Raw genomic sequence first — 17,054 nt, 5'->3', positions numbered from 1 at the left:
CTCCCCACTAACTAGCCATGTGATCCTAGATGAGGCATTTCAATCCTGGGGACTCCTTTTTGTCATTTACAGAAGGGAGCCTATTCTCATGCTGCTGCCCTCCTCTATTTACAGTGGCTGGGAGGAGACGTGACCCATGAGTGACCAGGCTTCTGCTGCCTGAGACACTCAGGATAGGGCTTGGGGGCAGCACCTGTGAAGGATAGACAGGACGAAGAGGGACAGAGGGGGCAGCTAGGTGGTCACTGAACAGGGCCAGGCCTGGCCTCAGACCCTTTCTAGCTGTGTGAGCCTAGGCAGATCACTTAATTAACCTCAATTGCCTGGACCTTACTCATTTTTCTGCCTTGGAACCAATACTTAGCATTTTCAAAAAAAGAAGAGACAGAAGCCAATGGTATAGAAAATAAAAACTTTATTTTTTCAAGTTTATAAGTTCCCATTACATATAACATGGTCAAGGAATCTACAGCCACGAATGCCCTCGGTCACATAAATATTCCAAATCCACTGTTTATTCCTGTTTTGAGGCATCTAAAGTCCAGACAGAAAAATCCAGTTTTGAGCAGAATCGGTCCTTGTGAAGAGGGTTCCTGTCAGTGCATTAAGGACTAGCCAAGGAGTTTTGCTTTCCAGTCTTCTTGGGGTGGGGGGCAGCAGAAAGGGAGGACTGGATCATTGCTTCTGAGATCACCCTGGGGTGGGGACAGGACAATTTCTGTCCTGTGGCTTGAGATCTCCTGGGATTCAAATCTGGTTTCTACAGTTTGAATGAAATGCTTCAGTTTCTGAATGAATAGCGAAAACAAGGAATGGTGAGAAATGAAACCTGTTTCAGGGGCGTGGAAGTTTGGTGGGGCGAGACTGCCCCTCCTGAGGCCGGCTCCGGCCCTCTGCCCATCACAGCTCTGGGAGGGTGCTGCGGCCTGCAGCTCTCCCCAGACATTGGGAGCAGGTGCTCAGGCTGGTGGTAGATGGGGCTGGGAAAAGCTCTTGAGCTACCAGTCTTGCCACTCAAACGCAACCTGAGCTTTCCCTGAATTAGGCTTTGGCATGAACAGTACCGACAGCGAGGATGCCAGCAATGCTCAGGGCCTCCACACCTACCCTCAGCAGAGAATGCAGGAAAGGAACAAACCCAATGAAAATACGTTGTAGATGAGCCCTCAGTGGGCTTATGGGTGAGCCTGGTGGCCACTTCATTGACACATGGACTGCCCCACTAGTGCTCTGGACATGGTGATGCTAAGGCACAGTCAGTTTTACATTCGCAAGTTAAGCTACTCTATGACCCTGGGGCTCTCCTGACAGCTGGGGACTACCAGGGTGAGTTTTTGGACCCATCTTACAGGAACCAATATCAGGTGGAAGTATCAATACTTGGCCATTCCTTGGGGGATTGTCTCAAATACAAATGGTTTTCAGGCATTTTGGGGGAAACTAAAGGATTCCCAGCATTCCTCAGCTCCATCCCTACTCCGCCCAATCCAACACAAGCCCTCTTTTCTTTCCAACGATCCCTCTTAGAAATAGGAAGCGTGAGCTGTGTAGGGGGAACACTGCAAACTGCTAAAGAGAAGGCTGATACCTTCTGGCCTCCCCTTTTTGGGTTTGGGGTCAAGAGCATCAGAGTAGCCTGGCCTGACTGCCCTCAAGGATATTTTACTTGGGACAGCTTCGTCCCTTAGCAAAGTCCAAGTTCAGATGAGAAAAACCTGCATATAGTTGTTGGTTGGGAATGGGCTCAACGCCCATCTTAGGAGAAACCCCCCGCCAAGGTTTTAGGTTCCCAAGGTCACAGGAGTGGTGATAGGAGCAAGGGACTGAGGGGCAGGAGGGGGGAATCCCTCAGCAATTCTTGCCCAGTCCATGGTACAGCATCCTCTGGGGCAGGTGTAAGAGAAGTTCAGAGCCAAGGAGAAAAGAAGCTCATCTTCCTAATATTGCTCTGCAGATCAAGAAGGTGCATCTGAAAGGAGATCCTTCAACCAGTTTAAAGGGAGAAGGAAGGAGCAGCTTCTTAGGGCATTAGGGTCCTGGGTCCAGTATCTTGTGTTGCTCCTCGCTCCTGCTATGAGGCTCAGTGGCCCAGCCCCTTCCTCTGGGTTGGCAGGGTATAACCCTCCTGAAGCTCCCAGGGATGTCTCCTCTCCAGGCAGGCCAAGGAGGAGTGCAGCTGAGGCCCAAGAAGTTCAGGAGGCAGATCTGGGATGTTGCCAGCGAGCCCATGAGAGATGGTCCTCTAACGTTTAATATTTCCCAGAGTCCAGACTGACAGAAGGAGCCCCAAAGATGCCATTTCAAACTGGGAGCCAATAGAAAATCAAGTCCCACTGACAGCCCAATTGGCTGCAGCTCCTGCACCAGCCATGCCTGGGATTCCGTGAGCTCAGCTAAGGACAGAAAATGCTAGCACATGGGTAGCTTGGCCAGACAGGAATCAGGGCTGGCAGTGGAGAGAGACACCAATTCCTCACCTCAGATTCAAGGTCCCAACATAGCCCCCAGGGCCTGGCTTCATCTGCCCAAGGAAAAAGAGCCTGGGTTGTCTCCATGGCTGCTAGGGGAAGCGGTGGTCCCACTGGGGGTCATACAAACAGGGCTGCCCCTAGAGGTGGGGGCAGAGCCTGAGAGGAAGTTGGTGGCTTGGCCTAGGGAGGCAACTCCAGTCTATACAGCTCCAAGGGAGAGTCTTAGGGGCCTGGGAGAGAGGGAAAGGAGCAGGCATCAGGGCACCTTAGAGATGGGAAATGTGCAAAGAGGTACAGAGCCTTCTCTTTGGTTTCTCTGGCCTGTCCCAGCAGCTGAGATGCATGGGAGATATGAGTGTCTGGCAAACACTGTAGTTGGGCAGGATAGGAATTCAAGCTTACAGAATTCACCTGGGTTTGGCAAGGGAGGCAGCACAAGGGACAGAACAATTTTTTTGAACGGGCATCACAATGACAGAAGGTCACTTGTGGGGACACTTTTTAGTGCAGAGGTGTGGGTGCTCCCAACACATCTCCTTAAGGGGCATCTCACACACTGGGTAAATCCAATGGTGACCTCAACAGGAGAGGGTGGGCCCAAGTGAGAGATGGTTTAGAGCAGTTGGCGAGGGGGCACCAATCCCAAGGGTGGAGCATAGGAGAGACCTCAGGAAAAGCTACTGTACTGGCAGGGGGAAAGGAGATCAGAGAACTCATGAATACTTCCCCAGAAAATCTACCCTTCTCTTCCCCTCTCCCCCTTTTGGCTTAATAAAGAGGGGACAAAGAAAATCTGCTTCAGAGACCAGATCCTGACCCAAGAAAAGAATGTGTCCATTCACTGGGAGTAAATTCAGAGCTAAGTAGACTACGAAGGACAGAGATGTTACAGGAGTCTTCTGCTTCTAACCTATTTACCACAAGTTCATAGCGCTGTGTTTTCCCATCACACACTACATTTGAGCACAACTCTGCCTCAGGGATTTTTTTTTTCTTTTTGAAAAGAAAACAAAAATAGAAGAATTAAATCACTGCAGCTAGGGTGAGATGGCTGTTCTCTCCATCTGACTCCTGCCTCTGTACCAAGGTGTGCCCTGGGATGGATCCCCCTCCTGGAGAAAACAAACTGTCCCTTCCTGCTCTGGGCTCTGGCTGGGCTTGCATCTTGTCCCGAGGAGAGGAGAGTTCCCATCTTTCCCCCGTCTCTAGCCCCCATGGGGAGGGAGAAGGGCTCATGGGGCTGGCACCTCAGCTCCCATCCTTATAGGAAATCCAGTTCCAAGGCTTGGTGAAGTGACACAAGGTCTCCATGGTTTGTGATTCGCCAGAATGGCATGTTGTGCTGAAAGAGATGGGGGATGCCTGGTTATCTGTGCTTCTTCCATAAGTTTCCTCCCCAAGGCCTGGTTCCTTAGACCTCTTCCCAAGACCCTCCCTGAGTTCTGATCATCTTCCCAATAATCCCAGTCTCCTGGCAGGCTTGGACTACAGATAATGGTATCTCTCCTCCCTAGCTTTAGATCAGACCCTCAACCAGACCACCCATCCCTCAATAAGGAGACACAGCAAGTCAGCCAATCTAGAAGAATGGAGGGAGAACAAGTTTTTATGGGCCCTTTTCTCCTCTGTAAAATGAGGGGGCTGCAAATTCGATGATCTCCAGAGCTCTTTCCGGTCCTGACTCCTGGCTCTTGGCCAATCAAGGTTTGTAAGAAACTTTGTTTTCTTTCTAATTTGGGGGGAGGGAAGGGAGGCAGGGAAAGGAGGTGGATCTTTACCACTTTGGGGAGGGGGGGATTTAACAGGCTAGACAAGACTGGAAAAGCAGTAAAGGCTAAGAAATCATTTTGTTCTATAAAAAATTATTTTACTATGGGATTCACCTGAAATTCCAGCATTGGTCCTTCATTTATTTTGGAAAAATGAGAGGCTTTTGTGGGGCAGGCAGGGCTGGTAACATATAGGGACAGAAAGAGCAGCTGATTTCAGAGAATCTCGGAGTTGAAAAGGATCTTAAAAGGGTCCCTTTACGCCACTGCTAGGCTGTCTAATCTCTGGTTGGATCCCTTCAATGATGGCAAACTCAGGACCTCCCAAGGCAGTTCTCTGCACTGCTAGATACTAGGAATTGTCAGGCGCAGGAAAGGGCGGAGGCGCAGGAGGGAGGACGTACCTCTATCCCTTCTCCAGATACTGGACCCCGAAAGAGGGTTCTCCCCCTGAATCTGCTCAGGGTCTGCCTACACTTAGAACCCTCTAGAGCACTCAGAGGAATGGAGGCCTTGAAAGGTTAAGAGACTCACCCCAGGCCACCCAGAATTTAAGTGCTGCACCCTGACCCTGGACTCCCTCCCCAGGCTTTTGTCAAAGGAGAAGACTTCTCTGCCTTACTCATTGACCTCCCATGACTGACAACAGAGATTAGAGCAGTCTGAAAAGGATAACATGGGAAAGGGACACAAAGTGCCACTGCTATTGGGGTCTTTTCCTTCTAAGGGAAGCCCTTGCCCCACACAGCCACAAGGCCCAAAGAGCTGAGGAAACAAGAATGAGGGCCTGTGCTTTTTTAAAAACCCTGACCTTCCATCTTAGAATCGGTACTGCATATTGGTTCCAAGGCAGAAGAGTGGTAAGGGCTAGGCATGGGGCGGTTAAGTGACTTGCTCAGGGTCACACAGCTGGGAAGTGTTAGAGATAAAATTTGAACCCAGGACCTCCCATCACTAGGCTTGATCTTAATCCACTGAGCCCACCTGGCCACTCCTGAGGGCCTGCACTTTTGGAAATTGGAGGATAGACATATGGAGAGTAGACAAGGACCAGGGAAAGGGCAGACCACCTGGTACTGCTGCTTGGGGCACTAATGATGCTCACTGGGGTGGCAACACACTGTCCCAGGCATGGGGAAGAGTAGAGAACAAAAACCATGATTCACTTTTGTAATTTAATACACAGCCCCCTTACGGAAAACCATGGAGGGAACACTAGCTTCTCTGGCAGAAAAAGGAAAGGAGAGGCTCATGGAGGGGATGATATGTCCAAACATGTGGCTGGCAGTGGTGCCATCAGGCCTCTTTAAGCCTTACTTGAATGCCAGGGGGGGTGAAAAGAGAGGAAGAGAGGAACCAGGGGCCCTTCTCTCCAGGTCACCTCCCAGGGTTGGGGGGGGGGTGGGGGGGGGGAGAAGGGGAATTCCTGGGAATCACCTAATGTGACTTAGAGGTAGATGATGGGGGCTGCAGGGCTCAGGGCTTTCCCATATCCCCAACGCTCACGTGCCCTTAGGGAATGTGTTTTCTCTCCTCAAGTTACCTGTTTTGCTGCAATTTCCTCATCCCGTCCATCTCCGATCACTACATACGTAACTTTCTTGCCAAAGCGAGACACAATTCTCTCGAAGCAGCTCTCCTTACCTAGTGGGAAGGAGAACATTTGGGGTGGGATTTCTATAGCCAGGGAGGGACATTTTGCAACCTAGTTGAGCTCAACTTCCCCTGTGGCTTCGTGTTGCCACATGTCCCCTCAGGTTAAAATCTTGGGCCCAGGAGCCCAGCCTTCTACCCCAGTCAGAGGGCCCAAGGCTAGTAGAGGGATGAGGGTGGGACACGGTGGAAAGGAAGGATATTTCACCAGCTTGAAGAGAAACAGTTTCCAAATGTATTTCACAGGCCTCTCAGTCATCCTGGTGAGAGCTGGCTCTGTGCCTAAGCTGACTAGCTGCCCCCCTGCTGTGCCGAGGTGCAGGTCGCTGCACTGCAAACGTAATGGAGGCAATAAAGGCAGCTCTCAGGGAGATGAGATGTGTTGGCTACCCCCTTTTCTGGAATGCTCTTGCCTCCCGCAGTCCTTCCCTCACTTCAGGGCTCAGCAGAGGGCCCCCCCCACCCCCAAGTTGCTGGGGGCTCTTTCCCTCCACGTGCCTGAAACACCCTTGAGCTTCCCCCAAGCAGAAAGTAAGCTCTGGGAAGGCAGGGATCATTGGTGTCTCTGCCACTCCTGACCTAGGCACAGTGTTGAGCACCTAGGAGGTACTTCCTGAGTGCTTCCTGAACTCAATCTGAGAAATCTGGCATTTCGCCATGCCTACTCGTCCTCTTCTGTCCCAGCCTCCCAAAGTACTCCTCCTCTGAATCATCAACTGACCTTAGTTTTCATGCTAAAATTTAAAATGTGAGTGTCAGCTTCTGCTAGCTAAGTTATTCTTATTTTCTAAACACTCAAAATAAAGAATTGAAGATCCTAGAAAGTCAGAGCTGGAAGGAATATAGAACAAGCCCCTCATTTTACAGAAGAAGCTGAGATGGAGGGAGAAGCGATTTGTTTCAGGTCAATGGCAGAAGCAGGATTAGAATTCAGGCCACTTGCTTATTAATTTAATGCTTTTCCTACTACACAAAATATAAATATGAGTGAAAAAGGGTCCTCCTGTGCCCGTGTTGACCACCCTTCCATCCTATCTCCCAATACCAACTGCACCTGACTGCCATCTATCCTGGACTGAAGCCTGTCAGGTGTTGACCAGAACTTACTGGCTCTCAACTTGGGACATTCATACATTTGACTATTTTCAACTGACCTTTGCAAAGCATCCTTAAGACATCGAAATCTCTCAGTGTTACCAACATGAAGCAAAATGACTGGCATCTATCTGCCACTCTATTAATAAAGGCCTGCTAAATGTTAGGGCCCTTTTCTGTTCCTGGCCAGTTTCCATGGGCAAATAGCACTTGGATGTGACTCGGATCCCTCCTGAAGTCAGACACTGTGTTCTACAGTGCTTTCTGGCCTGAAAAATCTGCCCCTAAGGAGGTTGAAGGTGTGTAGGGGCAGTGGGGCCAGCTGACCTCAAGGCTTCCTTCTAGCTGTTTCTCCTGGGCTGAGAAATATTCACACACATAAAGACAATCTAAGAAGGAAGTAAACGCTGACAAACTGGGGGATTAAGGGAGGCTTCACAAAGGAGGGGACACGTGGATAATGGTATGAATTGTTCCAAGCTGCTTGACTGATCAGTCCCTGATCTTGTGTTGAATGAATACTTCCTTCCCCTCTACCACATCCTCTGACCTAATAAAGAGAAATCAGGTAAATCACCAAAAAGCACTTGGCTGTAAACTGAGGCATAGAGCCAAAGCCTCACTCGCTGCTGCAAAGTGCTCTCTTTCCAACAGGAGATGTGGACCATGCGGGGAAGGTCTATCCCGATGTCTGTGAAACTGCACTGTCAAATGGAGCCTACGAGAAGCAGCACCTACCGATCTTAGTGGCACTGTAGATGTTCTCAATGGGGAAAACTTCTCCCAGGCCATACAGAAGGACCTTGGCTAGGGCAGGCACCAGCTGGGTGGTGGTGATCAAGACGTTCACACAATTCTTTCTGGAGAGAACAACAACAAAAAATTAAACATGTGGCTTCATCAAGGTCATGACAAGGGTTGATGACTTAAGAAAAAAGGATTCAAGCTGAACAGGCTAAAAAATCCTAGAGCTGAGGGCTTCAGAATTGACTGTACTACCTGCACATCCACGTGCCTCTTGAGCCCCCCAGGCATGAATCCCTCTACAACATCAACTCACATTTCAATATTGTTTTCAAATTTCTTAAGTGCTTTCTCTAGAGTCCAAATATTATATTCATTTTATAGATGAGTCTCTGAGAAGTTACTTGACTTTCTCAGGGTTACACAGCTAGTAAATAGTAGAGCTAGGATTTAACCCTAGAAGCACTGACACCAAGTCTACAGCTCATTCTAAAGTGGCCTGGACATGGGCTCCCCCAGCCTTTATTTAAGCATGGAGCACTGGGATGGAGAGCTCACTACCTGATGCTCTGAAGCCTTTGTTCTTAATACTGACCCCAAGTCTGCCATTTCAGTCCTGTGGAGCTAGCTGTCTCCTAGCCAAAGAAAACCAAATTGAATCCCTCTTCTCTGACAGTTTTTCACATTCTTCCCCTAAATCTTCTCTTGTCCAGATTATGATCCTGGAGTGGTATGGTTCTCTCAGTCTCTTCCTCATCCCGGGCTCAGGTGCACTATTCCCACTTCAGCTCTGCAGCAGGGGCCTGACCATGCTGTGAGGACAGTGAGACAAGGCCCTTCATCCTTCATGATGATGATCGGTGCTGCTTTAGCGGTCTCTAGCTCTCCAGGACAATTGACTTGGGCGGGGGGTGACCACATGAACTTCTGGGGCACGACACTCCCCTTCTGAACCTGGGGAGGTAAGGCAGCATGGATGCTGGAAAGAGCACTCTAAGGCAGAGTTGGGACCACTAAGGTTTGGCTGCAGTAACTTACTCTCTGGGTGACTTAGGCTGAGCCTTAGCAGCCGTGAAAAGGATCTTCACTGCTCTCCCCACAGAGCTACTCTGAGGAAACATGCCCATGAACAGGGGCACCTCCCATCATTATGCCTGAAAGACTGTCCTAATTGTATGATGTGTAGAGAAGCTGGGATGCCCAACAAGATTACAAAACATGTAAAGGCAGGGCACACACACACTATTTATAAAATTTAATGGAAAAAAACAAAGAGTGATCCACTAAGAGTTCAGAAGAAACATTCCAACTGGGATCATATTTGATCTGATTTCAAGGTTGGGATCACTGGGCCTGCGTCTTTAGTGAACATCCTGGGGCAGAGCCAGAGGTGGCAGAGTGAGGCTGGGACATGGGTGTGGATTCTCATGCCTTTAATAAATGGGTGATCACCCCCCTACATTCATTAAGTCACCAAAGCTCCAAGCTTTGGTATGGTTGGACAGTGTTATCAAATGTTGTGACCCTGGGTTAGTGGGTTTCCTATTAGCTTCTGAGACACTTCCAAATAAAGTAACAGCTCCTTATTCTAATCCTAGCTCCAGGTTTGCTTCTCCAAACCTCCTTCCAGCCAATCCCCCTTCTGGCTTCACTTCCACCAGGAAACTGTCCTACATGGCTTCAGCAGTCATAGATCTCCCTCTCCCCTTCCCCTCCCTGGCTGATTGGCTCTGGGTTACCACCTAAGGAAGGAAAGCTTTGTTTTGACTGATGGAGGTGGGCAATGGGCAGTGATGGAAGCAGGACACTCATGTTCTGAAATCTTGTATTTCTCACTAGTTAAGCATAAATTATAAAATCTGTAGTTTCAGCACTAGTCAAATCTGTATTATTATTCATCAGTGAACCATTCTGTATTATTGTTATCACTCATACTGGTTCTACACACCAGCTAGGTGCCGATTTGTATTATTCATCGCTTGCATTGTTCTGTATTTACTTAGTTCTGAACTGCTAGGCATTATTAATCACCCATAGTGGTCACTTACTCTACTATATCCTCCCTGCATTCCCATCTTGGATGCCGGCATTCCAGAAGGGTAAGAATACTTCTCCCACACTGACATAGGATGAGAGGAAGGCAATGGGGGAAACCTGGGACATGCACACTAAGGGCTCTGATAGTCCAGGGGAATCCTCCAAATACGCACATTCTTCTTATTCCATTTCTGTTGTCCTCAAGTTTACCCATGACATGTCAGACCCCAAACACACCTCTACCTGGATTTGGAATCTCCTTCTCTATGCTCATTTTCTAGGATTTTTGGCAGGGGTGGACTATTCTGAGAAAAGGTGGAGATTTTCTTGGAATGGGAAACAAAGACTTATGGCCCTCACTAAATATACAAGTGGGGGGAGAGGAGAGAAGGGGAGAAGATAAGAGAATATAAGGATTCCACTAGCCTCAAGGCTAGTCCATCAGCTATTAGGCTAATAGCCCCCAAGCAAACTACTTGCTCCTAGGCCCTTTCACCAAGTGCACTCTATTATACTGTCTTAAAAACCTCTTCTACAAATAAAATTCTTTCTTTCTCTTGGATTGAATGGAGTTTTGAGCTTTCCATTCTTAGAATGAAACCCTGCTACAAACTTCAGTGTGTTTTTCCACAACAAGACCATTAGCTTATAAAGATCAATTCCATACCTGGATTGGATGAGAAGTAAAGACTTTAGTGCTGTTCCCAGCCAGGAGTCAGTTAAGACTTCAATTTCTGCTCTTAGTCTCTGAAGTGCTTCCTTCCTCTGGGGACTGAGAAGGCCTTTGGAAACAAAACCAAACAAAAGCAAATTCCTGACATCACGTCTTGGCTGGTACCGGGGGTGGAATGGGGAGAGAATGACTCTTTTTGACTCAGAAATGTCAGAGGTCCAAATGAAGACTGTCTTGGTGAATGCTCATGTGAGAGGGGAAGCTATTGAGCAACCAAGTGAAACAAAACAGTCTTCTCTTATAGAGAGATAACCGCTTCCATTAGGGCACATTAATTTGGGTATTCAATTGAAGCTTTTGACCCAAGCCAAGGAACTCGTTTCTTTTGATCTGTCTTTCCTATTTCCAAATGGACAACGGATAGACATAGCATATAAGGAAATACATCTAAACATCAAATGGACCATCTGAGGAGATGTTTTAAGGCACTATTACAGAAGAGACAAGAACACTTAGGTTCGGGACAGATCAAGAAAAAGGGGAAATAGGTTGGAATATAGGAGAACAAGGATGGAGTATTTTTTATGAGAAAACACTTTATAAAGTTTTATAACTTTATCGGAATTCACAAAATGGATTCTTGTATGAATGGTGATACCAAGTGGAGCTCAAAGAGCCGGGCACTAGAGATAAAGCCCCAGGTTCTCCTCCAGGTATAGCCATTAACTCGCATAATCTTAAGTAAAGCCGTTCCCTTTCCTGGTCTGAAAAACACTGTTTTAAGAATGTGTATGTTCTCTGGATATTTTTCATCTCTGATGGTTTTGATGGCTAATATTCCCTCTATGAGTATTCTGCTCTACAGTCTGAATAATCTTGAGTAGTGAAGGCCCTATCCTCACCTTCAACCCCTATCTAGTCCTCCACTTTCTGCAGTCTTTCATTTCTTGATATCACAAGTGTTCTTGATTCGAACCCATTTCCATGCTGTTGGTGTTTGCACCAGAGTGTTCAGTTAGAGTCTCTCCTCAGACATGTCCCCTCAATCCCTGTAGTCTAGCAGTTGGTTTTCCTCGGTGTTTTTACTCCCACAGTTTGTCCTCTGCTTGTGGATAATGTTTTTTCTCCTAGATCCCTGCAGATTGTTCAGGGAAATTGCATTGACACTAATGGAGAAGTCCATTACGTTCGATTGTACCACAGTGTGTCAGTCTCTGTGAATAGTCTTTCATTTCTTTTTAGTCTTCTAATGCCTGGGACACCCAGATCTCCCAAGTTGCCTTTGGCCTTTCTACTGGGGTAGTTAAGAGTGATTGATGTTGCCAGAAAATAAGTGCCAAGTGAGAAAAGAGTGGTTACAATCTCAGAAGAATGGCTCTCTAATACTGCAGTTAAAGACACTTGGGTACCTGTACACAAGAGTGTTTTGAACAATGGAGCTTTCTCAGGCTCTTCCAATCATAATATGTAGGTATCACAACTAAAGTCTTTGATTTGGTTGATCTCACTCTTTCTCAATGAGATTTTCTTCTTCCTTCCTTGGCTTTCTGAGGCATTGTCCCCTCTTGGTTCTCTCTTATCTTCTTGACCATCATCTTTCTTATTCTCCTTTGTTGGATCATTATCTCACCTATTATCCATGGGTATGTTCTGAGTTTTAAGCCTCTTTCTTTGTGATCTCACTCCCCAGAATGGTGGATGCCCACCAAACTTATAAAATCCACTCTTCACCTCTCCCATGAATTTCATTCTTGTGTCATTAACTGCCTGCTAAGTGTTTCTAGACAATCAACCAATTGACACCTCAAAACAGAAATGATGATCCATCCCTAAATCTGCCTATTCTTTGTAACTGTCTATTTTCATTTAGGGGATCCATCATTTTGCCAGTCAGGTTCATAAATTTGGAATTAGCTTTAATTCTTTACACACACACACACACACACACACACACACACACACACACACACACACACCCCTTTCAAAACCTGTTAGTCATCAGCCTGTTTGGTTCAGTCCACTAATACAGCCATCATTTTTGTTCCGGGCCTTTTTAGCCTCCTAGTTGGTCTCCTTACCTCCAATCTTCATAGGCCAGAGGTCGGACCATGTAAGTTCCTATCTTAATAATATTCAGTGGTTCCTCATTGTCTCTAATATAAAATATACACTCCTCAGCCAGGCTCTTGGCAGTCTGGCTTCCACACTATCACCTCTTCAAGAGCTCTGAGGTTAGGCCAAACAGGACTAAAAGCTATTTCTTGACTCAGTTAATTCTGTGCATTTCCATAAACAATTTCTTATTCCTGGAATGAGATCTCTACTAGCCCCTCTAAGAATCTATGCTTATCTTTTATAAAGTTCAGCTCAGGTTCTAGGTCCTCCAAGAAGTTTTTGCTTTGATCCTTGCTACTCCTTAAATCAATTTGCGTTTACTTGGTTTCTATTTTGTGTCCCTTGATTGAATATATGTCCCACTAGCTACACTACTTTTGGTCTTCTCTGGACTTTTCTATTATGTCCCTATACTAGCTGCTAACTCCAGCCCCCCCTTCCTTTGGTGTGTTATTGGTCCCTTTTATATTATAAACTTCTTCAGGGAAGGGATTTTTTTTTAAACTTGCATTTCTATCTGCAAGTACTTGGCCTAGTGCTGGCACATAATAGGTGCTTAGTAAATATTTACTGACTGAGGACTGTTTCATTTTTATCTTTAAATTTGCAATAATGCCCAGATCAGCACTCTGCACATAGGCAATTAACAAATTATTTGTTGAACTAAGTAACTCTTCATAGTCTCTACTTCCCACCTATACGAAGGACTACAGAAACTGACTGACGAGAGTGGATCCTGTGCATACGTATGGGATCAGAGGAAGATGTAATCCTCTTCAGTTAACCAGAGAACTCCAGTCTAGCTTAGTGTTCCACTGAAAGGGTATTTGTCCAAAAGAGAAAAAGATATACTTTCTAAAGCTACATGGATAAAAGAAGCAGGAATTTTTAGAGAGGAGAGACTAATACCATCTAGTGGTTCCCTCCATCTCCTGCCTCTGGGCATTTTCTCTAGCTCTTCCCTTAGGCTTAGAATGCTCTTCCCTGCCCTCATCTCTACTTGCCAGGCTTCCTTCAAGTCTCAGATAAAATTCCACCTTCCACAAAAGCCTCTCCTGATGCCCTTTAGTCTTAAGCCTTCTCCTACAGACATTTTTAAACATAGTTATTTGCATTAGACTGCTCCTTAAAAGCAGGTATTATTTTTTTCCTTTCTCTGTATCCCCAGTATGTATTAGCACAATGCCTGGCACATAGTAGGAGCTCAACAAATGTTTATTGAGTGACTTAAGACACAGCTGAAATGCTACCTCTTCCAAGATGCCACCCCATAAATTCTCTTCTATTTCAAGGCCATCTTCATTTCATCTTTTAGCATGACATAAATCTCATGAGTCATTATTTTTTAATTTTCTGGATCCATGTTTTATCACACCTACTAGACAGGGCATATTGAGATCTCATTTATCCTTGTATCTTCCCTGGTGTCCAACGTGGTATACTACACACAGTAAAACTGAGTACATGACTGCTGAATTAGTGAACCCAATTGAAAGCTCATTTTCGAAAGGAGTGGACCAATGTCTTAAGGAGGGAAATTACTTGCCCAATGTTACCCAGTGAATAAGAAGCAAAGCCAAGATAAGAACCCAGGCTTGGTGCTCTACGCAATAGGCTATGCTGTTACTGACACAAAAGCCTCCTTTTCAAAGTTCAGTTGTGGAACCTTCAGATTTATATCCATGAGTTTAAACAATTACTGAAATATGTACAGGAAATATCTCCTAGAAAGTTTCAGGTGTTGGTGGACATACTCAGAAAATGAAAACCCAGGGACTAAGGGGCCAGAAGCTTCCTCTGCAAATCACTAATATTTTGTTTTAGAGATTCCAATAGTAGCAAATGTCATTCACAAACACTGTCATAGCCATAAAAATTCAAAAGAACTTTTAAGTACTTGTAATGGTAACAAATTCTGACTATACCAAAAGTTACTCTGGTCATACCAGGTATATGATTAAGTAGCTTCTTAAAAAAAAAAATCAAGTTTCTTTTGCAAACAAGGAAATGGAACTTAGTAGTTATGCTTTTTAGATGGACAAACTGTAAAAAAGGCCTAATAAAAAAGGAAGTTGGGTTAGTTTGCACACTCACCACCCACGTTGCTTTTGTGTTTGTCATAGATTTCTCTCACTTTTCGATAGCGGAAGGCCAGCTTCCTCATCCAATCCACTCCCCCCTGTACACCCACAGAAGAGCCATGACCTGCACCACCTCCTGAGCCACTGAAACCATCCGTGGAGAAACTATAGTTGCTGCAACAAAGAATACATAGGAAATTAGCATCCCTCTCAACTGGATGTCAGATGACTTTACCACTTATATCCTTTCTGCCCATCACATTGCTAGGTTAAAAGAGTCACTGATTTTTTTCCATGTTGTTTAAAGGAACAAACTATAGTCTGTTAATTAAAACAGACCAATGACCTTTACTTTTGATTCCTAGAAAACTTCTGCATTGTCTTATTAAAGGGATGATTGGAGAACATCTAGAAAAAGAAGCAGAGACCACCCACAAGTCAACAGAGCTTCATCAGGAACAGGTCAGATCAAACTAGCCTTACTTGTCTACATTGGTAAATCAGAGTAATGTTATTCAACAATTTACCTAGAATTTAGCAAAGCATTTGAAAGAAGTTCCAAATCTAACCTTATAGAAAAGATGGAAAGATATGGGTGTGTATCTTTCTAGAGACTTTTTCAAGACAAGTAAGCAATCTAAGCTGAATGTCAGTGTGGCCCAGGACCTGTCCCAGCCCAAGGGATAAAGAGCAGGACTAGACTATTCATTTGATGACAACTTGTGTGTGTCCCAGGCTTATCTTGGTACCAGAGAGCTGGTTGAGGAAATGCTTCCCCACCTGAACCTCCAGAATGTCACCTGCACTATATTTCTATCAGAAGAAGTCTTGGTCCTTTTCTTCCCAGGGCTCCTGGCACCAAGAAAATGCATGGAGCTGTCACCAAAGTCAACTCAAGCTTTGTTCTATTGTGAAAATATGGATTTTTCCAAATTGTGCTCAAAAAGATCAAGGATTACAGTTTCTCCTTTACCTCAAGTCCTGCCCATTGTCATCAGATGCCACATCTTCAACATGCACTTGGTCACATTCCTGTTAAAAAAACAAACCACCACTCTTAGTCCAGTGGGTCAATACTATCATCAGCTAAAACAGTTCCTGGGAAAGGTACAGGTCCCCAGAATGAGCTATGGCAGTTCATCTAGGATGAAAGGCATTCCCTAACTCCTCAGGCCTGCCATCCTTTTAAGGCCTTGCAGCTGCCAGTTCTCTTCCCCTGTAGGCACTGACATTCATCCACATGCCTCCTGAAACTCCAGAAAGACCCAAGAGCCCCGCCATGACAGAGATAGCCACCAGCCTCACCCTCACCACCCTGTTCTACAAAGTATGATCCTTTCCTTCCTTGAACTCTCCTAGCACTCTGAACTCCTTCCATGGACTGAGCATGTTCTGTTCTGCATCAGGGCCTCATCTCATTAGTTGGCAAAAAGGAACTGGAGGGCAGGGACTGGGTCCTAAGTCTGTATCTCCTGTAGTATCTAGCCCAGATGGATCAGTCCATTCATCACTGTCGATTGAACTGAACCAATCTTTATTTATGACAATTTTTATGAAAGGGGATGATTTAGCTGGACTATCTGAGAAGTGCTGGAAAAGTCAATTCCAAAGCTCAACCCTTTGTTCTACCTCAAGCTTCATGGACTTGAATGAGGTTCTCAGGCTCACATGACCAACATATGGAAAGCCTGGACAAGGTGTCTTGTCTTGGAATGAGACAGCATTCTCTCCTGTTAGTACATCATGTTCCATATTCACTGATAGCTGCTGTTCTCACTCAAATGATTCCTACTCATTCAAGTCTTGTATGACCTATCTTTGAGAGAATTTACAAATGCTTAGGTGACTGTTAAAATCCCAAACATACCTCTAAGTCATTGAAAAAGAGATGCGTGTCAGCCACTTCAAAAATCATTTCTTCCATTGTTAAACCTGAGCCAATAACAACTGTTGGATCCTATAAGAAAAGAAGATGAAAAATCTGTTCAACCTGGCACTGTGGGAAACAATTCAGGAGTTATAATAGCAAAAAATGAATAAAAGAAAATGCAATAAAACATCCTTATTGAATTATAGAAAGCTTACTGACCATTGCTATTCACTCACTGATAGTCACAGAAGATGAAGTAACCTGTTCATTAATAGGCTTGTGCTATTTAATAAATCCTTAGAGAATTGGAAGTGTTCACCCATTCTTTTACAACAAAAAGTTCTCCTTTCCAGTTAAGTCCAACCTAGCTAGGCTCATCTCTACTTTCTTTCTGAGAAGTAGGGGCCATTCAGTGATAAAAGGTCTATCTCTTATTATCAGGGAAGGGTCTCCCCTACAATGGAACCATGGCTTCTTAAGTCCAAGGATTCTTTACCAAGACTTTTTGACTTCTATCAAGACTTCTGTCTCTGTTGCAGCTGTAAA

At 45.4% G+C, this 17,054-nt stretch overlaps 1 protein-coding gene across 7 annotated transcripts in view; it reads right to left on the bottom strand.

Moving 5' to 3' along the window:
- Nucleotides 1–398: 398 nt before the first annotated feature.
- Nucleotides 399–17,054, bottom strand: part of EYA3 (EYA transcriptional coactivator and phosphatase 3) — a 112,707-nt gene continuing 96,051 nt past the window's right edge. For all 7 annotated transcript variants that reach the window (XM_001372750.4, XM_056795433.1, XM_056795432.1 and 4 more), the window contains 7 exons: nt 16,506–16,595; nt 15,612–15,670; nt 14,652–14,812; nt 10,437–10,551; nt 7,727–7,848; nt 5,784–5,884; nt 399–3,813 (listed from right to left, as the gene is read on the bottom strand). In XM_001372750.4, the coding sequence (XP_001372787.1) occupies nt 3,733–3,813; nt 5,784–5,884; nt 7,727–7,848; nt 10,437–10,551; nt 14,652–14,812; nt 15,612–15,670; nt 16,506–16,595 (729 nt within the window). In that variant the 3' untranslated portion in view covers nt 399–3,732. The remainder of the gene's footprint in view (nt 3,814–5,783; nt 5,885–7,726; nt 7,849–10,436; nt 10,552–14,651; nt 14,813–15,611; nt 15,671–16,505; nt 16,596–17,054) is intronic.

Source organism: Monodelphis domestica, chromosome 4, assembly GCF_027887165.1.
Source record: "Monodelphis domestica isolate mMonDom1 chromosome 4, mMonDom1.pri, whole genome shotgun sequence".
Classification (NCBI taxonomy): domain Eukaryota; kingdom Metazoa; phylum Chordata; class Mammalia; order Didelphimorphia; family Didelphidae; genus Monodelphis; species Monodelphis domestica.
This window is presented reverse-complemented; position numbering and strand designations above follow the sequence as displayed.